Source organism: Megalobrama amblycephala, linkage group LG17, assembly GCF_018812025.1.
Source record: "Megalobrama amblycephala isolate DHTTF-2021 linkage group LG17, ASM1881202v1, whole genome shotgun sequence".
NCBI classification, from domain to species: Eukaryota; Metazoa; Chordata; class Actinopteri; order Cypriniformes; family Xenocyprididae; genus Megalobrama; species Megalobrama amblycephala.
The window spans coordinates 10,587,194-10,603,910 of record NC_063060.1 but is presented as its reverse complement, the minus strand read 5'-3'; the positions used below and the strand labels follow the sequence as shown (position 1 = coordinate 10,603,910).

Here is a 16,717-nt window from a genome sequence, read left to right as displayed (position 1 = left end):
ACAAAGATGTTTACATGGGTTGTAACTCGTGGCAAGAGATTGCTTAAAACTGTGCATGCATCAAACGACTGTGTATGTGTACGAGTCAAAAGAAGTATACTTTGCAAGGCTGTGCGTTCGACTGTGCGCGAACACTAGCATACGCATAAAAACTTTTAAGCTATACTTTTGGGTATAAAGTATACCCAAGAATTTATGCTGCGTTCACACGATAACTACCGTAATTAAAAGATGCCAACCCGTGACGTTCTAACCGGAGCTGTTCAGTCAGACTCGGAATTATGCGTATCCATGTCAACAGTATCAAGTCAAGTCAAGTCACCTTTATTTATATAGCGCTTTTTACAATGCAGATTGTGTCAAAGCAGCTTTACATTGATAACTGGTACATAATTTGGCTGCACAGCAGCTCTTAAATAATAGTGTCAATGCAGGCAGATCAGAAGCACTGTTGAATCAACACCGAAATGAATCTGCAGCAGTCAGGTACAACCTCTGTGAGTTGTTTACATTGATTATTATTGTAATGTAATGTGCTTTGAGACATGAGGTGGTTTAACACCATCTCTTGTGACACTTTATTAAGAGCAACTGTGTGTGCACGTTCATGTGTTTTCAAGGAGGCGTGGCCTTTGGACGGCGATTTGAAGGGAGAGAAAGCATCTTATGCTTTCAATGCTAGCAGGCTAACGTTAGCATTTCCCAGATCACCTACTGCACCTTTAATGGAGACTGCTTTTCATAGTCTGATCAGTTGTGGATGGATGAAATCATACCCCAACCTACTTCATGCTAACCCTATAAAGCCCACTGTATCACATTTCTAAAGCCTCTAAATTATCAGCATGATCAAAACTGCACTGATAAACCTGTTGTACACAATCAACTACATGCCTTCTGTTGTCTGATTTATAGTTCACACTTTTTTAGCAAGTAAAAGGCCTTTTAGTATAATACTATTTCGTCCCCCTTCGGGTCGTGATACAGGTCTTTTTGCTGTGAAATCTCCAGTGATTATTATTAAGTAAATGTAAGAAACTTTTATACTGTTAGTAATATTTCAAGATGTAAGAACACTTACTGGACTGAAACAACTTAGGTTTGTTTGGAAACCTTAGGTTTACTTAGAAAAATCGTGTTGAAATGTATCGAATATGATCAGGCTTTTGACGAATGTTTATTTGTACATCTCTCAGTCATCATTATATTGCATTGCATTATATGTTTTACCCCTACAAAAAAAACTACAGAGCTTTGATCATAAAACTGAGAATTTAAATATTATTGGCAGGGCTTGACATTAACTTTTTTTGCTCACCAGCCACTGTGGCTAGTGGTTTTCCAAAGTTACTAGCCACTCAGCATTTTCACTGGCCACAGTTTTGACATCGATACCATGGGAAAATACAGCCATAGATCATTTTTAATATTATCTCATAATTTGGCAGCAGATATATTAGGCTGCTGTCACTTTAAGACCTGATGCACAGATACATTATACTTTTACACATGCATTGTCTTTCTCAACTGTTTACTTTCACTTAAAACATAACTGACTGTGTTTACGTGAATACTCGCCAAGACACTTATTTCGTACGTATGTTTAAGCGCAATAAGCAGCAAAAAAGAACTCAATTTTGTACTGAGAGGCAGCTTTATGTGTACACTTTGGGTGTGAGCACAAAATCTGTGGGAATGAGTAAAATTAAGCGCAAGAGAGTGAGAAAACGCAGCTGGTTCCGTTCATCTGTTCTGCTGAAAATGAGTATTGGAAGCGTTTCAGATAATTCAGTATCGGTATGTATTAAAAAATGTATATTTTTTGACAAGACTGCATTGTTTATTATTTCAGATGCCTTTTTAAAAGTCTACAATTCAAAAATGTTTATTTTATATATAAAATTCAACCCGCCAAAGTGGCTAGTTGAAGTAACTGCATTACACGCCTCTGCTGAAATCCACCCGCATTTGGCGAGTTGGCAGGTGTTAATGTCAAGCCCTGATTGGGAGATATAAAGTGACAACAGATACATTTTATTCAAGTAGTCTGCTATACTGTACTGTTAAATTGAGGTGATTTTTTTCCTCCTCGAGTATGAGCTCCATATTGTCATATTTCATACTACATGAGCCATAAAAGCCTGATGTATCAAATATGGTACTCAATAAAAAAAAAAAAAAAAGATTTTCCTAGATTTTGTCTAAAGTTTAAATAAATTCTTCCATTTCAAAAAAATAGATTTTTCTGATTCCACGGTTTTACATCAATAAATATCCCATTTTTGCGAATATATCAGGTTTCATGCTGATTTTAGACTTACTTTAGTCTCTGTATAATACTGGTCACTGTGATTTTGCCAAGACATGTTCCTGGATCAACATATTCTGTTGATCCTGGAACAACATTCCTATCTGAAAATTTAGTAATAACCTTTTCCCAACCCCTAAACCTAAACCTACTCATAACTCAGAGGGAAATGACAGTTGAATAACACTGTTTTTGGAAGCACCTAACCCAGGTTGTAAGCCTAAACTTGACATAAACTTGTCCCTCAAATCTGATTGGTTGACTGAAATGTTGTTCCAGGATCAACAAGGATGTTGTACTTGGTGAAATCACGTTCACCGTATAGGCCTAATACTCTAGTTAGTTGTTACCGAGAAAAAGCTTAAGGTTTAATTTCATATCCGTTCCACATAGCATGAGTGTTGTTTTAGCGTCTCAGTTATCTGACATGTATAATATCTAACATGTTGTTTAAATTCTCACTCTGAGGGTTTGGCAGTCATCGCCAATTTCGCCAAACTCTCCAACCGGCCCACGAACACTTTGACTTCCTGTCGAGAGCTGTGCGTCCATGCGAGGGGCAAGTGGGCCGAAACCGGCTGTCGATCTGAAACAAACAACCTTTTATGAGGTTTTCTCATAGTTCTATTGGACAAATCTACATACATGAAAGCAAATGTGACAATTTTTAACCAACATGCACACCTTGGAAGAAAAGGCCGCTAGGAAATGCAGTGGAGGCGCGTGACACTGCGAGCCAGATGACCGTGTCGGCTCCCTGCTCCGCCATACGCAGACGATCACGCATCATCTGATGGAACTGAGGCATCGCCGTGGCAACCGCTGAGCACAACCAAAGCCAGAGATTAAGTGATGAGCTTGACAGGCAAACTTGTTAAAAAAAGGTGTTATGTAATGGATTTGTTAACTAAAATGTTAATTAGGCAGCATATACACTATGAATTATGTTAGCATAATTAACAGCCAGTGTTCCTGAATTGGGGATTATGCAATTTAAAGGGTTAGTTCACCCATAAATGAAAATAATATCATTAATTACTCACCTCGTGTCGTTCTACACCCCAAAGACATCGGAACACAAATTAAGATATTTTTGATTAAATCCAATGGCTCAGTGAGGCCTGCATAGACAGCGATGGTACTTCCTCTCTCAAGATCCATAAAGATACTAAAAACATATTTAAATCAGTTCATGTGAGTACAGTGGTTCTACCTTAATATTATAAAGCGATGAAAATATATTTTTTGTCTGCCAAAATAACGACTTTTTAATAATATCTAGTGATGGCCGATTTCATAACACTGCTTCTTGAAGCTTCGGAGCTTTACGAATCAAATCAGAGGTTCGTAATGCCAAAGTCACGTGATTTCAGCAGTTTGGCGGTTTGATACGCGATCCGAATCACTGATTCGACTCAAAAGATTCATAACGCTCTGAAGCAGTGTTTTGAAATCGGCCATCACTAGATATTGTTAAAAAGGTTTTTTTTTTTTTTTTTTTGGCACACAAAAACTCTTCTTGTCACTTTATAATATTAAGATAGAACCACTGTACTCGCATGAACTGATTTAAATATATTTTTAGTACCTTTATGGATCTTGAGAGAGGAAGTACCATCACTGTCTATGAAGGCCTCACTGAGCCATCGGATTTAATCAGAAATATCTTAATTTGTGTTCTGAAGGTCTTAGGGGTGTGAAATGACATGAGGGTGAGTAATTAATGACATAACTTTTATTTTTTTATATTTTTATTTTAGATTTATTTAAAATAAAATGTATTTTTTTATGTTACGATGTATCAGCTGATAAAAGCAGTTATTTCACTATTGGCCATCGGCCGGTTGTTTAAAAACAGCCGATGATCAGGGCCAATTATATCCTGTCAATCAACAGGGGGTGGAAAAACGTGTTCTGTTAATTATGTCTGTATGCTTGAATACATTTCATTTGTTTTTATTTGTGTAATTGTTATATCTGAAAATAAATACCAGTTGAATATAATATCTCTGTTGTTAATTTTAATCTCTAATATTATAGTAATGTACCAAATGAGATGGTTGCCTCTCTGTATAGACTTCAGCATTATTTGGGAGAGATTTTTTTTTTCCTTAAGAAAATAAAATTATCGGTATTGGCAGATATTATTCTGAATAATCTGTATTGTCAGAGAAATTTAGTAACAGTGCGTCTCTAGATTAAATTAACATGAACTGAGATTAATAAATGCTTTACAAGATATTTCATTATTAGTTCATGTTAACTAACAATGTTAACTAATGTTAATTAGTGGAATCTCATTGTAAAGTGTTACCTAAATATCAAATATGTTAAATATAATATATATATATTTATCTTCCCTACAACACTGAACACATGTGGAGTTGCTCTTTTACAGCTGAGAGGCTACAAATCAATACATGGGAACAAAAACTTAAACTTACAAAGTGTAAGTAAACAAAATCATCATGCCAAACTAGCATAACCATGGTGCCAAATGAAATTAGCACATTAAAACAAGCATATTTCACTTGTTGACTTACAAAATGAACAATACCTGGTGTGTCGGCCCACCCAGGGTGCATTACAGAGAAATGAATTTTGGGATTTGCTTTTGCCCAGACCTCTGTCATCACTACCTGCTGCCTCTGTGGACACACAAACACACACACAGAGAGAGAGAGAGAGAGAGAGTGACAGTCTGAGGTGCACATAACGAGTGTTTAGTAAAAGGTCATCATCATTACTGCATCAGATATTGTTTAATGGAGACGCCACTGCTGGCACTCTGTGTCACCTGTTGCTTGGCAACAGCCGAGAGAAAGGTAACCCCGCTCATCTCAGTTTAATAGAAACTGTTCCTGACTTTTAGTCCCTTTTCATGAATAAAATTATTAAATCAATAATCTTTTTCACATGTTATCCTTGTAAATTAATTTCATAAGAAACTGTCTGCCAACACTTGACTGAAAAAGTCCCATGGTTCCGTCTCAGACTGTAATACTTTGATATATTCCATTGTACTGTTTGATTACCATATTTATATACCACAACACTTAAAAAAAAAGTATTTCCACCCTGGTATAGTGGCCAAAAAACATTGTATTACCACAGTTTTGAATGTTGTATTTTTGTGGTAAGAACTAAAACTAAAATAAAATAAAAATTAAAAGCTTACATTGATCATTTTTACATTTAAATTTTACATTTTTTATTAAAAAGTTTATAGTTTAAAGGTGCCCTAGAATTAAAAATTGAATTTACCTCGGCATAGATGAATAACAAGAGTTCAGTACATGGAAATGACATACAGTGAGTCTCAAACACCATTGTTTCCTCCTTCTTATATAAATCTCATTATTTTAAAAGACCTCCGAAGAACAGGCGAATCTCAACATAACACCGACTGTTACGTAAAAATCTGGATCATTAATATGTACGCCCCCAATATTTGCATATGCCAGCTCATGTTCAATGCATTACACAAGGGCAGGACGTCTGGATGTGCACAGCTGAATCATCAGATTAGGTAAGCAAGCAAGGACAATAGCGAAAAATGGCAGATGGAGCGATAATAACTGACATGATCCATGATATCATGATATTTTTAGTGATATTTGTAAATTGCCTTTCTAAATGTTTCATTAGCATGTTGCTAATGTACTGTTAAATGTGGTTAAAGTTACCATCGTTTCTTACTGTATTCACGGAGACAAGACTATCGTTATTTTCATTTTTTAAACACTTGCAGTCTGTATAATTCATAAACACAACTTCATTCTTTATAAATCTCTCCAACAGTGTGTAATGTTAGCTTTAGCCACGGAGCACCATCAAACTCATTCAGAATCAAATGTAAACATCCAAATAAATACCATACTTACGCGATTAGACATGTTGCATGACGAACACTTTGTAAAGATCCATTTTGAGGGTTATATTAGCTGTGTAAACTTTGTTTATGCTGTTTAAGGCAAGCGCGAGCTCCGGGGGAGGAGAGCACGAGATTTAAAGGGGCCGTGCAGCCTGAATCGGCTCATATTTAATGATGCCCCAAAATAGGCAGTTAAAAAAATGAATAAAAAAAAATCTATGGGGTATTTTGAGCTGAAACTTCACAGACACATTCAGGGGACACCTTAGACTTATATTACATCTTTTAAAAAGACGTTCTACGGCACCTTTAAAATTTCAATTTTTAAAACACTAGGTTTTACAGTTTTGAAAAAGAAAATCTCAGTGGTGTTTGCTTGTGCAAAACATGTGGGTTGTTGCCAGGGTGTTGCTAACCCTAAAGTCTGCTAAATTAATAAATGCAAATGTAAAGTATGAGCAATAAAAATAGCAACGATTCAGTAAAAATAAAATAATTAAGAGGCAAAATTCTCTAAATACCTTGTTCTGTGCATATACCATGGTACCATCAAACTGAGCTCTCTCTGTCTGCAGATCGTCTGTGTTTAGTTTCTGTACCAGCATCCCTCCTGATGACACTGTGATCTACCAGAGACATTATCATCATCATGACACATTGAACTGTCAGACATGGATGAGAGAGAAACAGGAGCCTATGTGGATCAGCACACATTACTCTTATGAAAATATAAACACATCTGTCATAGACTGTCAAAATCACAATAGAGTGTAACAGTCTGGTTCCAGATGTAAAAAATCCATTCATTTTCTCCATAAGGAAATACATTTTTAATGATAACTTTAAAGACAGCCTCACTGTGAGCTACGAGGTTGTTAATCGATAGTATTTGCTTCTGTTGAAGCCGTCAGCCCTCATTATTTCAACTAAGTGTTTAACAGTGGAATTCGTGGAGAAAAACTACATTACCCATGATGCTGTACAGAAAATTCCACCAGTCAAAACAAGCAAAATGTGCCAAAAGATCTCTTTAGCCCCGCCCACACCCATGAGGCACTGTGAATGATGTAATCGAGTCAATCTCTCTACACTCTCAAATTATTTCAATATATATGCACATTTTGCAATAAACTTAAAATATATTGTTTATATACTGTATATAGTATATATACAGTATAAAAGCATAGTTTTATATTTCTCATTCTTTTTAAATTCTATAATGCTGTTCGCAGTGCTTCATGGGATTGTAGTTCTTTCCCTCACTAAAGCCGTTAAGTACACAGTACAAAGTACCTTTGTATTTTTGTCAGATTTTCAAACACTCTTTTAATTCAAATCAAAGATTGTACTGTTATGATTCACATTATAGCTGGTTGGCTTTAATACAGAGCTTTAACAAAGACTTTTTTAAATCCCTGTGGGGAAAATGAATTGAAAAAATACTTCCGGAACCAATGCTGCTGAAAAAGTGGGCACTGTTGCACTCTATAATTGTTTATGTCTTCACATATGCACTGTGACAGAATGCAGTCACAGGCTGACTCATTTTTAAGATTAATGTTGTTTTTCACTCACAACTCGGGGGTCCCTGCTCTTCTCCAGCAATGGGATCAGACATTTAGTGAGAATATAAACACCTGCAGAGGACAAAAATAAATAAATAAATAAATTGTATTAAATATTACATGCAACATATATTTTATTCTAAAACAGAATATATATTCCACAAAAGAATACTATACATTACTATTCAGAATTTTGGGGTCAGTAAGATTTTTTTTTTTTTAAGAAAAAAAAAAAGATTTTATTCAGCAATTAATTTACACAGTAAAGACATTTTTAATGTTACATGCTGTTCTTTTCAACTTTCTATTCATCAAACTTTTTTTCACAATACAGTACAATATTTTTAACACTGATAATAAGAAATGTTTCTTGAGCAGCAAATCATCATATTAGAGTGATTTCTGAAGGATCATGTGACACTGAAGACTGGAGTAATGATGCTGAAAATTCAGCTTTGCATTTTAAAATCTTTTAAAATCTAAAACAGTTATTTTAAATTGTAACAATGTTTCACAATATTACGGTTTATTACAGAGCCCCGCACATGACATATGGGAAAGATATATATATGTATATCGCGGCCATGAATTAACAATTCATTCCCATGACTTACTAATACATCAGCAGGTTTTACTAATTCATTCCCTCATTTTAAGTAAATTGTGTGCATTATTTAATAATTTGTTCCCTCGATTTACTAAATTGTGGCTATGTTGTACTAATTAGTTCCCTTATTTTAGTTAAATCAAAACATTTATTTCAACGTGGCCATGATTTACTAAAACGAGACAACAAATTAAGAAATTGTGGGAACAAATTCTTAAAGGGTTAGTTCATCCAAAATTGAAATTTCTGTCATTTATTACTCACCCTCATGTCGTTCCACATCTGTAAGACCTTCGTTCATCTTCAGAACACAAATGAAGATATTTTTGATAAAATCTGATGGCTCAGTGAGGCCTGTATTGACAGCAAGTTAATTTACACTTTCAGTGCCCAGAAAACTACTAAAGACATATTTAAAACAGCCCACGTGACTACAGTGGCTCAACCTTAATGTTATGAAGCAATGAGAATACTTTTTGTGCGCCAAAAAAAACAAAATAACGTCTTTATTCAACAATATCTAGTGATGGGAGATTTCAAAACACTGCTTTATGAAGCTTCGAAGCTTTACCAATCTTTTGTTTCGAATCAGTGTGTATCAAACTGCCAAAGTCATGTGAACCATTGAAATTTCGTAACACTTATGGTGTAACGAAGCCTCATTTACTGAAATCACGTGACTTTTGCAGTTTGATACACACTCCGAACCACTGATTCAAAACAAAAGATCCATAAAGCTTCATGAAACAGTGTTTTTAAATCGCCCATCACTAGATATTGTTGAATAAAGACGTTATTTTGTTTTTTGGCGCACAAAAAGTATTCTCATTGCTTCATAACATGAAGGTTGAGCCACTGTAGTCATGTGAACTGCTTTAAATATGTCTTTAGTAGCTTTCTGGGCATTGAAAGTGTAAATTATCTTGCTGTCAATACAGGCCTCACTGAGCCATCTGAATTTATCAAAAAAATATCTTAATTTGTGTTCCGAAGATGAACGATAATTCGTGGCCATGATTTAACTAAAATTAATGTATGGCAAGCATTAACATTTAATCTTTAAAACGTACTAGTATCTATTTCCATGTTATTATCATGTTCAGGATATCTTTGGTCTAAAACATTACTAGTAACTAAAAAATAAGTACTAGTTCTAATTTTTCTTAACAAGTAAAGTATAATTAAATACTAGAAACTATTGGAATAAGTACTAGTTTCTAATAAACAAGAACTAGTATGTAAATAATTGGTACTAGTATCTAGTAAACGATACTAAGATACCTAAAGAATAAGCACTGGTAACTAAAAATAAGTACCAAATGAATAAGTATTAATACCTACAGTGTGTACGGAAAGTATTCAGACCCCCTTAAATTTTTCACTCTTTGTTATATTGCAGCCATTTGCTAAAATCATTTAAGTTAATTTTTTCCTCATTAATGTACACACAGCACCCCATATTGACAGAAAAACACAGAATTGTTGACATTTTTTCAGATTTATTAAAAAAGAAAAACTGAAATATCACATGGTCCTAAGTATTCAGACCCTTTGCTGTGACACTCATATATTTAACTCAGGTGCTGTCCATTTCTTCTGATCATCCTTGAGATGGTTCTACACCTTCATTTGAGTCCAGCTGTGTTTGATTATACTGATTGGACTTGATTAGGAAAGCCACACACCTGTCTATATAAGACCTTACAGCTCACAGTGCATGTCAGAGCAAATGAGAATCATGAGGTCAAAGGAGCTGCCTGAAGAGCTCAGAGACAGAATTGTGGCAAGGCACAGATCTGGCCAAGGTTACAAAAAAATTTCTGCTGCACTTAAGGTTTCTAAGAGCACAGTGGCCTTCATAATCCTTAAATGGAAGACATTTGGGATGACCAGAACCCTTCCTAGAGCTGGCCGTCCGGCCAAACTGAGCTATCGGGGGAGAAGAGCCTTGGTGAGAGAGGTAAAGAAGAACCCAAAGATCACTGTGGCTGAGCTCCAGAGATGCAGTCGGGAGATGGGAGAAAGTTGTAGAAAGTCAACCATCACTGCAGCCCTCCACCAGTCGGGGCTTTATGGCAGAGTGGCCCGACGGAAGCCTCTCCTCAGTGCAAGACACATGAAAGCCTGCATGGACTTTGCTAAAAAACACCTGAAGGACTCCAAGATGGTGAGAAATAAGATTTTCTGGTCTGATGAGACCAAGATAGAACTTTTTGGCCTTAATTCTAAGTGGTATGTGTGGAGAAAACCAGGCACTGCTCATCACCTGTCCAATACAGTCCCAGCAGTGAAGCATGGTGGTGGCAGCATCATGCTGTGGGGGTGTTTTTCAGCTGCAGGGACAGGACGACTTGTTGCAATCGAGGGAAAGATGAATGCGGCCAAGTACAGGGATATCCTGGACGAAAACCTTCTCCAGAGTGCTCAGGACCTCAGACTGGGCCGAAGGTTTACCTTCCAACAAAACAATGAACCTAAGCACACAGCTAAAATAACGAAGGAGTGGCTTCACAACAACTCCGTGACTGTTCTTGAATGGCCCAGCCAGAGCCCTGACTTAAACCCAATTGAGCATCTCTGGAGAGACCTAAAAATGGCTGTCCACCAACGTTTACCATCCAACCTGACAGAACTGGAGAGGATCTGCAAGGAGGAATGGCAGAGGATCCCCAAATCCAGGTGTGAAAAACTTGTTGCATCTTTCCCAAAAAAGACTCATGGCTGTATTAGATCAAAAGGGTGCTTCTACTAAATACTGAGCAAAGGGTCTGAATACTTAGGACCATGTGATATTTCAGTTTTTCTTTTTTTAATAAATCTGCAAAAATGTCAACAATTCTGTGTTTTTCTGTCAATATGGGGTGCTGTGTGTACATTAATGAGGAAAAAAATGAACTTAAATGATTTTAGCAAATGGCTGCAATATAACAAAGAGTGAAACATTTAAGGGGGTCTGAATACTTTCCGTACCCACTGTAATGGAATAGATACTAGTACCTAAAAAATGAGTAGCCATTTTAAGGATTAAATTATGAAACGGCTTGCCATACGAGTGCATGAATTAGTAAATCTGGCCACGATTAACTAAAGTAAGAGAACAGATTCTTAATTTGTGGCCATGATATATATATATATGTATATATATATATATATATATATATATATATATATGTATACATTTTTTGTCCACATCTCGTGTGGGGCTCCGTAGTTTTTACTGTATTTTTGATCAAATAGATGCAGCCTTGGTCAGCATAAGAGACTTTCAAAACATAACAAATTTTGATACGCAATGCAACACAGCGCATCGTGTCTTACCAAGAGTATTGGTCGCAAAGTTTTTCTCCAGTCCGTCAGAGTTAATTTCCCTCTGGTTCACCATACATCCGGCATTATTGATCTGATAGGGATTAGTGTGGGAGACAGAGGAGATGATATTTCTTCATCTGTCCTGCACCTGTAACCTTCAGCTGAATGCTGGTATTTTCTTTAATATACTGAGGTATGATGGGAATCTCCAAAAGGAGCTTTCTGACACTCATACCAAAACATTGAGAGACGAGTGCTCCTTCTTGAAGGCCTCAGCGAACTCCCACACCTTTCTCGTCTCAGCGAGGTCCAACACGTGGACGTAAACCTCCTACAGTAGATGCACATTACACAGTGCATGAAACAATATGAATCACTCATAAAAAATATAATATCAAAAATAGTATCTCATATTTAAACACTCATATTTCTTTTCATTCAAAGTTAAAAACTGATGCATCATAAGCGGTAATTAAATGGATAATTCACCCAAAAATGAAAAATCATTTACTCACCCTCATGTTGTTCCAAACCTGTATGAATTTCTTTCTTCTGTTGAACACAAAAGAAGATATTTTGAAGAATGTTGTTAACCAGACAGTTGACGGTAGCCATTGACTATGGAAGTCAATGACTACCATCAACTGTCTGGTTAACAACATTCTTCAAAATATCTTCTTTTGTGATCAACAGGAAGAAGAAACTTGAGGGTGTGTAAATGGTGACAACATTTTAATTTTTGGGTGAACTCTCCCTTTAATGACACTCACAGTATTTCCACTTGCTGAGATGATTTCTTCTCTGGCTCTCTCGGCTCGCTCTTTGTTTCTGCAGACAAGATGGATAGTGCCACCTTGGATAGTAGGAAAACAAAACAAAATGAATGAATGAATGAATCATATTTTTTTCAATGTTAAATCTTGAAGTGATGGCTTGTTGAAGAGAGGTCTGATTTTACAGTATTCTTCTATGCATTCAGATTTATAATTAGTATATAATGATTTGGGCCAGTAAGCAACCAACTAGCAATTCCATCTGAACACCCTAGCAACTGCATTACAACACGCTAACACACTCAGAGTCAGTACATAAACGCAGAACACTTTAGCAACCATACAACACCCTAGTATTATAACAATGAGTTTGCATGGGTAGCACCACTCACATATACTTCTGAAAACATAAAAATCTAGTTGTTCTTTTTTTCTTTCTCAAACATGACAGAAAACCACAGAGGAATACAAATGGCTCAACTTGGCAATGGGTAAACTATGCAAAGAAGATTTCTTAACAGTGTACTGTACACAATTTGTTTTTCCAACTGGGCTAAAATGCTTAAACCCAGACCTTGTGAAGTCTTAAAAAAAATAAATGTATTTATATATTTTACTATACAGTTTAAAAGTTTTGGATCAGTAGGATTTTTTAAAAACATTTATCCTTTATGTTCATTAAAAGTGACAGAAAAAAGATTTATAATATTATAAAATATTTATATTTCAAATAAATGATGTTCTTTTGAACTTTTTGTTCAAAACTGGAGTAGACTTTACAGAGTGCTTGACAAATTGATGGAAATGAATGTTGTGACGTTATTTCCATCAAGAGGTGTGACAATTTTTGGTCAAGATCTTGTATTGACAATGCAAGAGGTGAGCACTCTGTAAAGTCTCCTCCAGCACATCCCAAAGACTTTCAATGAATTTAAGGTCTGGACTCAGAGGTGCCAATTCATGTGTGAAAATGATTCTTCATGCTCCCTCCCAACCATTCTTTAACACTTTGAGCCTGATGAATCTTGGCTTTTTCATCCTGGAATATGGCCATGATGTGGAATATTGCAAATTACATATATATATATATACCTTAGTACCTTAGAGTAACATGTTAATGTACAAACCCGATTCCAAAAAAGTTGTGACACTGTACAAATTGTGAATAAAAACAGAATCCAATGATGTGGAAGTTTCAAATTTCAATATTTTATTCAGAATACAACATAGATAACATATCAAATGTTTAAACTGAGAAAATTTATAATGTTAAGGGAAAAATAAGTTGATTTTAAATTTCATGGCATCAACACATCTCATAAAAGTTGGGACAAGGCCATGTTTACCACTGTGTGGCATCCCCTCTTCTTTTTATAACAGTCTGCAAACGTCTGGGGACTGAGGAGACAAGTTGCTCAAGTTTAGGAATAGGAATGTTGTCCCATTCTTGTCTAATACAGGCTTCTAGTTGCTCAACTGTCTTATGTCTTCTTTGTCGCATCTTCCTCTTTATGATGCGCCAAATGTTTTCTATGGGTGAAAGATCTGGACTGCAGGCTGGCCATTTCAGTACCCGGATCCTTCTTCTACGCAGCCATGATGTTGTAATTGATGCAGTATGTGGTCTGGCATTGTCATGTTGGAAAATGCAAGGTCTTCCCTGAAAGAGACGACGTCTAGATGGGAGCATATGTTGTTCTAGAACTTGGATATACCTTTCAGCATTGATGGTGCCTTTCCAGATGTGTAAGCTGCCCATGCCACACGCATTCATGCAACCCCATACCATCAGAGATGCAGGCTTCTGAACTGAGCGCTGATAACAACTTGGGTTGTCCTTGTCCTCTTTAGTCCGGATGACATGGTGTCCCAGTTTTCCAAAAAGAACTTCAAATTTTGATTCGTCTGACCACAGAACAGTTTTCCACTTTGCCACAGTCCATTTTAAATGAGCCTTGGCCCAGAGAAAACGCCTGCACTTCTGGATCATGTTTAGATATGGCTTCTTTTTTGACCTATAGAGTTTTAGCCGGCAACGGCGAATGGCACGGTGGATTGTGTTCACCGACAATGTTTTCTGGAAGTATTCCTGAGCCCATGTTGTGATTTCCATTACAGTAGCATTCCTGTATGTGATGCAGTGCCGTCTAAGGGCCCGAAGATCACGGGCATCCAGTATGGTTTTCCGGCCTTGACCCTTACGCACAGAGATTGTTCCAGATTCTCTGAATCTTTGGATGATATTATGCACTGTAGATGATGATAACTTCAAACTCTTTGTCATTTTTCTCTGAGAAACTTTCTGATATTGCTCCACTATTTTTCGCCACAGCATTGGGGGAATTGGTGATCCTCTGCCCATCTTGACTTCTGAGAGACACTGCCACTCTGAGAGGCTCTTTTTATGACCCAATCATGTTGCCAATTGACCTAATAAGTTGCAAATTGGTCCTCCAGCTGTTCCTTATATGTACATTTAACTTTTCTGGCCTCTTATTGCTACCTGTCCCAACTTTTTTGGAATGTGTAGCTCTCATGAAATCCAAAATGACCAAAATTTGTCATGACATTTCAAAATGTCTCACTTTCAACATTTGATATGTTATCTATATTCTATTGTGAATAAAATATAAGTTTATGAGATTTGTAAATTATTGCATTCTTTTTTTATTCACAATTTGTACAGTGTCCCAACTTTTTTGGAATCGGGTTTGTACCACGGAATATGACAACGCTAATCATTCAGCACAATATAATATATATACAGTATCAAAGCATCATGGTACCATCTGCTGCCATCATTGTACTATAGTACCAGCACAATAGATTAGTGGTTGGAGAAAATAATACTGTAACCTAAAAAATGTGTTTATGTAACTGTAAAATTAACCTTTTTTTGCTATGACCATGGCCGTCGCCTTCCCAATTCCGCTGTTGGCTCCAGTGATCATGAAGGAACGCCCCACCATAGACACATCCAGGTCCTTTTCTACAAAGCTCTTAGACGCATTCTCAAATCCAGACCTGCCGGCGACATCAAACAAATGAAGCAAATCAGAAACATGACCAACATGAAACCTTAAGAGCTATGCTGTTTTGTTATGCACAAGTGTGTTTTCAACACAATTCTCGAATTGTTACGTGAGCTCTGGCCATCTCAGACAGTGCTCCTAAGATCAGGGGCCAAAGGAGCTTCTGTGTGTGATGACAGGGCATTTGAGAGAGAACGGCAGGAGTCTCAATAGGGCTCATTGTGATGCAATGATGACTGACCTTAAACTGAGGGCTTGGATGAATGCATGTCAGAGGAGATGACTTGGGGAACTACAAAAACAACATTTGTGCAAAGAAACCACTCTAAAACATTTGGCTTGCCAGGACACAGTTTAAGGCTGTTTTGTGGCAGTAACTAAATGTAAGCTCAGGCCAGAATAATTTGTGTAAAATAATGAAATGTGAATATCAATAAAACTACTAATTAAAAAAAGTGCAACAAACTCTCAGAGACTCAAAAGTTATCAGCAACAAAGCAACCCAGTGACCACAACAATACAATAAACTGAAGAATTCAAAAAACTTTACCTTGTATACTCCCTCATTCCTTTGATAAACCACACTATATTCCTGTAGAGAGACATTTGTTGCACTGTTGTTTCCTCTCAACTGGACTAAAGTGATATGACAGCTGACAGATTCATGTGACTACTGTAGTTCCAGAGGGCTCCCTCTAGTGTCAGGTGATAGATAATTAATTACACACCAACAGGGTCATGCAAATCAAGTGTTCATCTATCAAAACCTTAGGCCTATGAATTGTGTTTTGCATTATTTATCATTTTATGCACAAAAATTACATTTAAAATGACCAAAAAATAACCCTCCAAGACCCATCTTGCAAAAATTTTGGAACAAATGTAAGCATTGGACATGTATGTTTGCTTTTCATTCCCAACATTTTTAGTTATTTCAAAATAATTATTTCCCCCAGCAATGTCATTTGTCACCCTACATAAATCCGTTTTTTCTAAGTGCTTTTTAAAATCTGAACTTCTTAAATAACTTTCATGGTAAAATAAAATAAAATAAGATTTATCATCAATCACGAGGATTGTAATATAGCCTAATAGTAGGCCTATTGATAATAACAAACAATACTTTATTATTTAATAATATTTATTTAGTTTTTCATATTATTATAGTTTTAATTTATTCTTTTTTTTTTTTTTTTTAAGTGTTTTAGCAACATAGTAATTCATGTCATATCTTTATTCATAAATGTCA

General features: G+C 36.2%; 1 protein-coding gene across 1 annotated transcript; it reads right to left on the bottom strand.

Moving 5' to 3' along the window:
• Window positions 1-426: 426 nt before the first annotated feature.
• On the bottom strand, window positions 427-16,406 carry dhrs12lb (dehydrogenase/reductase (SDR family) member 12-like b). The gene is made up of 10 exons (XM_048164300.1): window positions 16,019-16,406; window positions 15,327-15,460; window positions 12,434-12,516; window positions 11,899-11,994; window positions 11,673-11,754; window positions 7,758-7,819; window positions 6,704-6,808; window positions 4,866-4,956; window positions 2,993-3,130; window positions 427-2,894 (listed from the first exon to the last, which is right to left on the bottom strand). Exons 1-10 carry the CDS (start codon window positions 16,072-16,074, stop codon window positions 2,767-2,769), a joined length of 975 nt encoding a protein of 324 aa, XP_048020257.1. The 5' UTR covers window positions 16,075-16,406; the 3' UTR covers window positions 427-2,766.
• Between the last annotated feature and the right edge of the window lie 311 nt (window positions 16,407-16,717).

What these genes read in the sequence shown, in the direction of transcription:
- dhrs12lb (XM_048164300.1), bottom strand. Translation starts at nt 16,074, where the DNA reads ATGTCTCTCTACAGGAATATAGTGTGGTTTATCAAAGGAATGAGGGAG. An exon ending in CATGGTCATAGCAAAAAAAG is followed by an intron (nt 12,517 to 15,326) that starts GTTAATTTTACA and finishes CTACTATCCAAG; the next exon opens with GTGGCACTATCCATCTTGTC. An exon ending in ACTCGTCTCTCAATGTTTTG is followed by an intron (nt 11,755 to 11,898) that starts GTATGAGTGTCA and finishes AATCCCTATCAG; the next exon opens with ATCAATAATGCCGGATGTAT.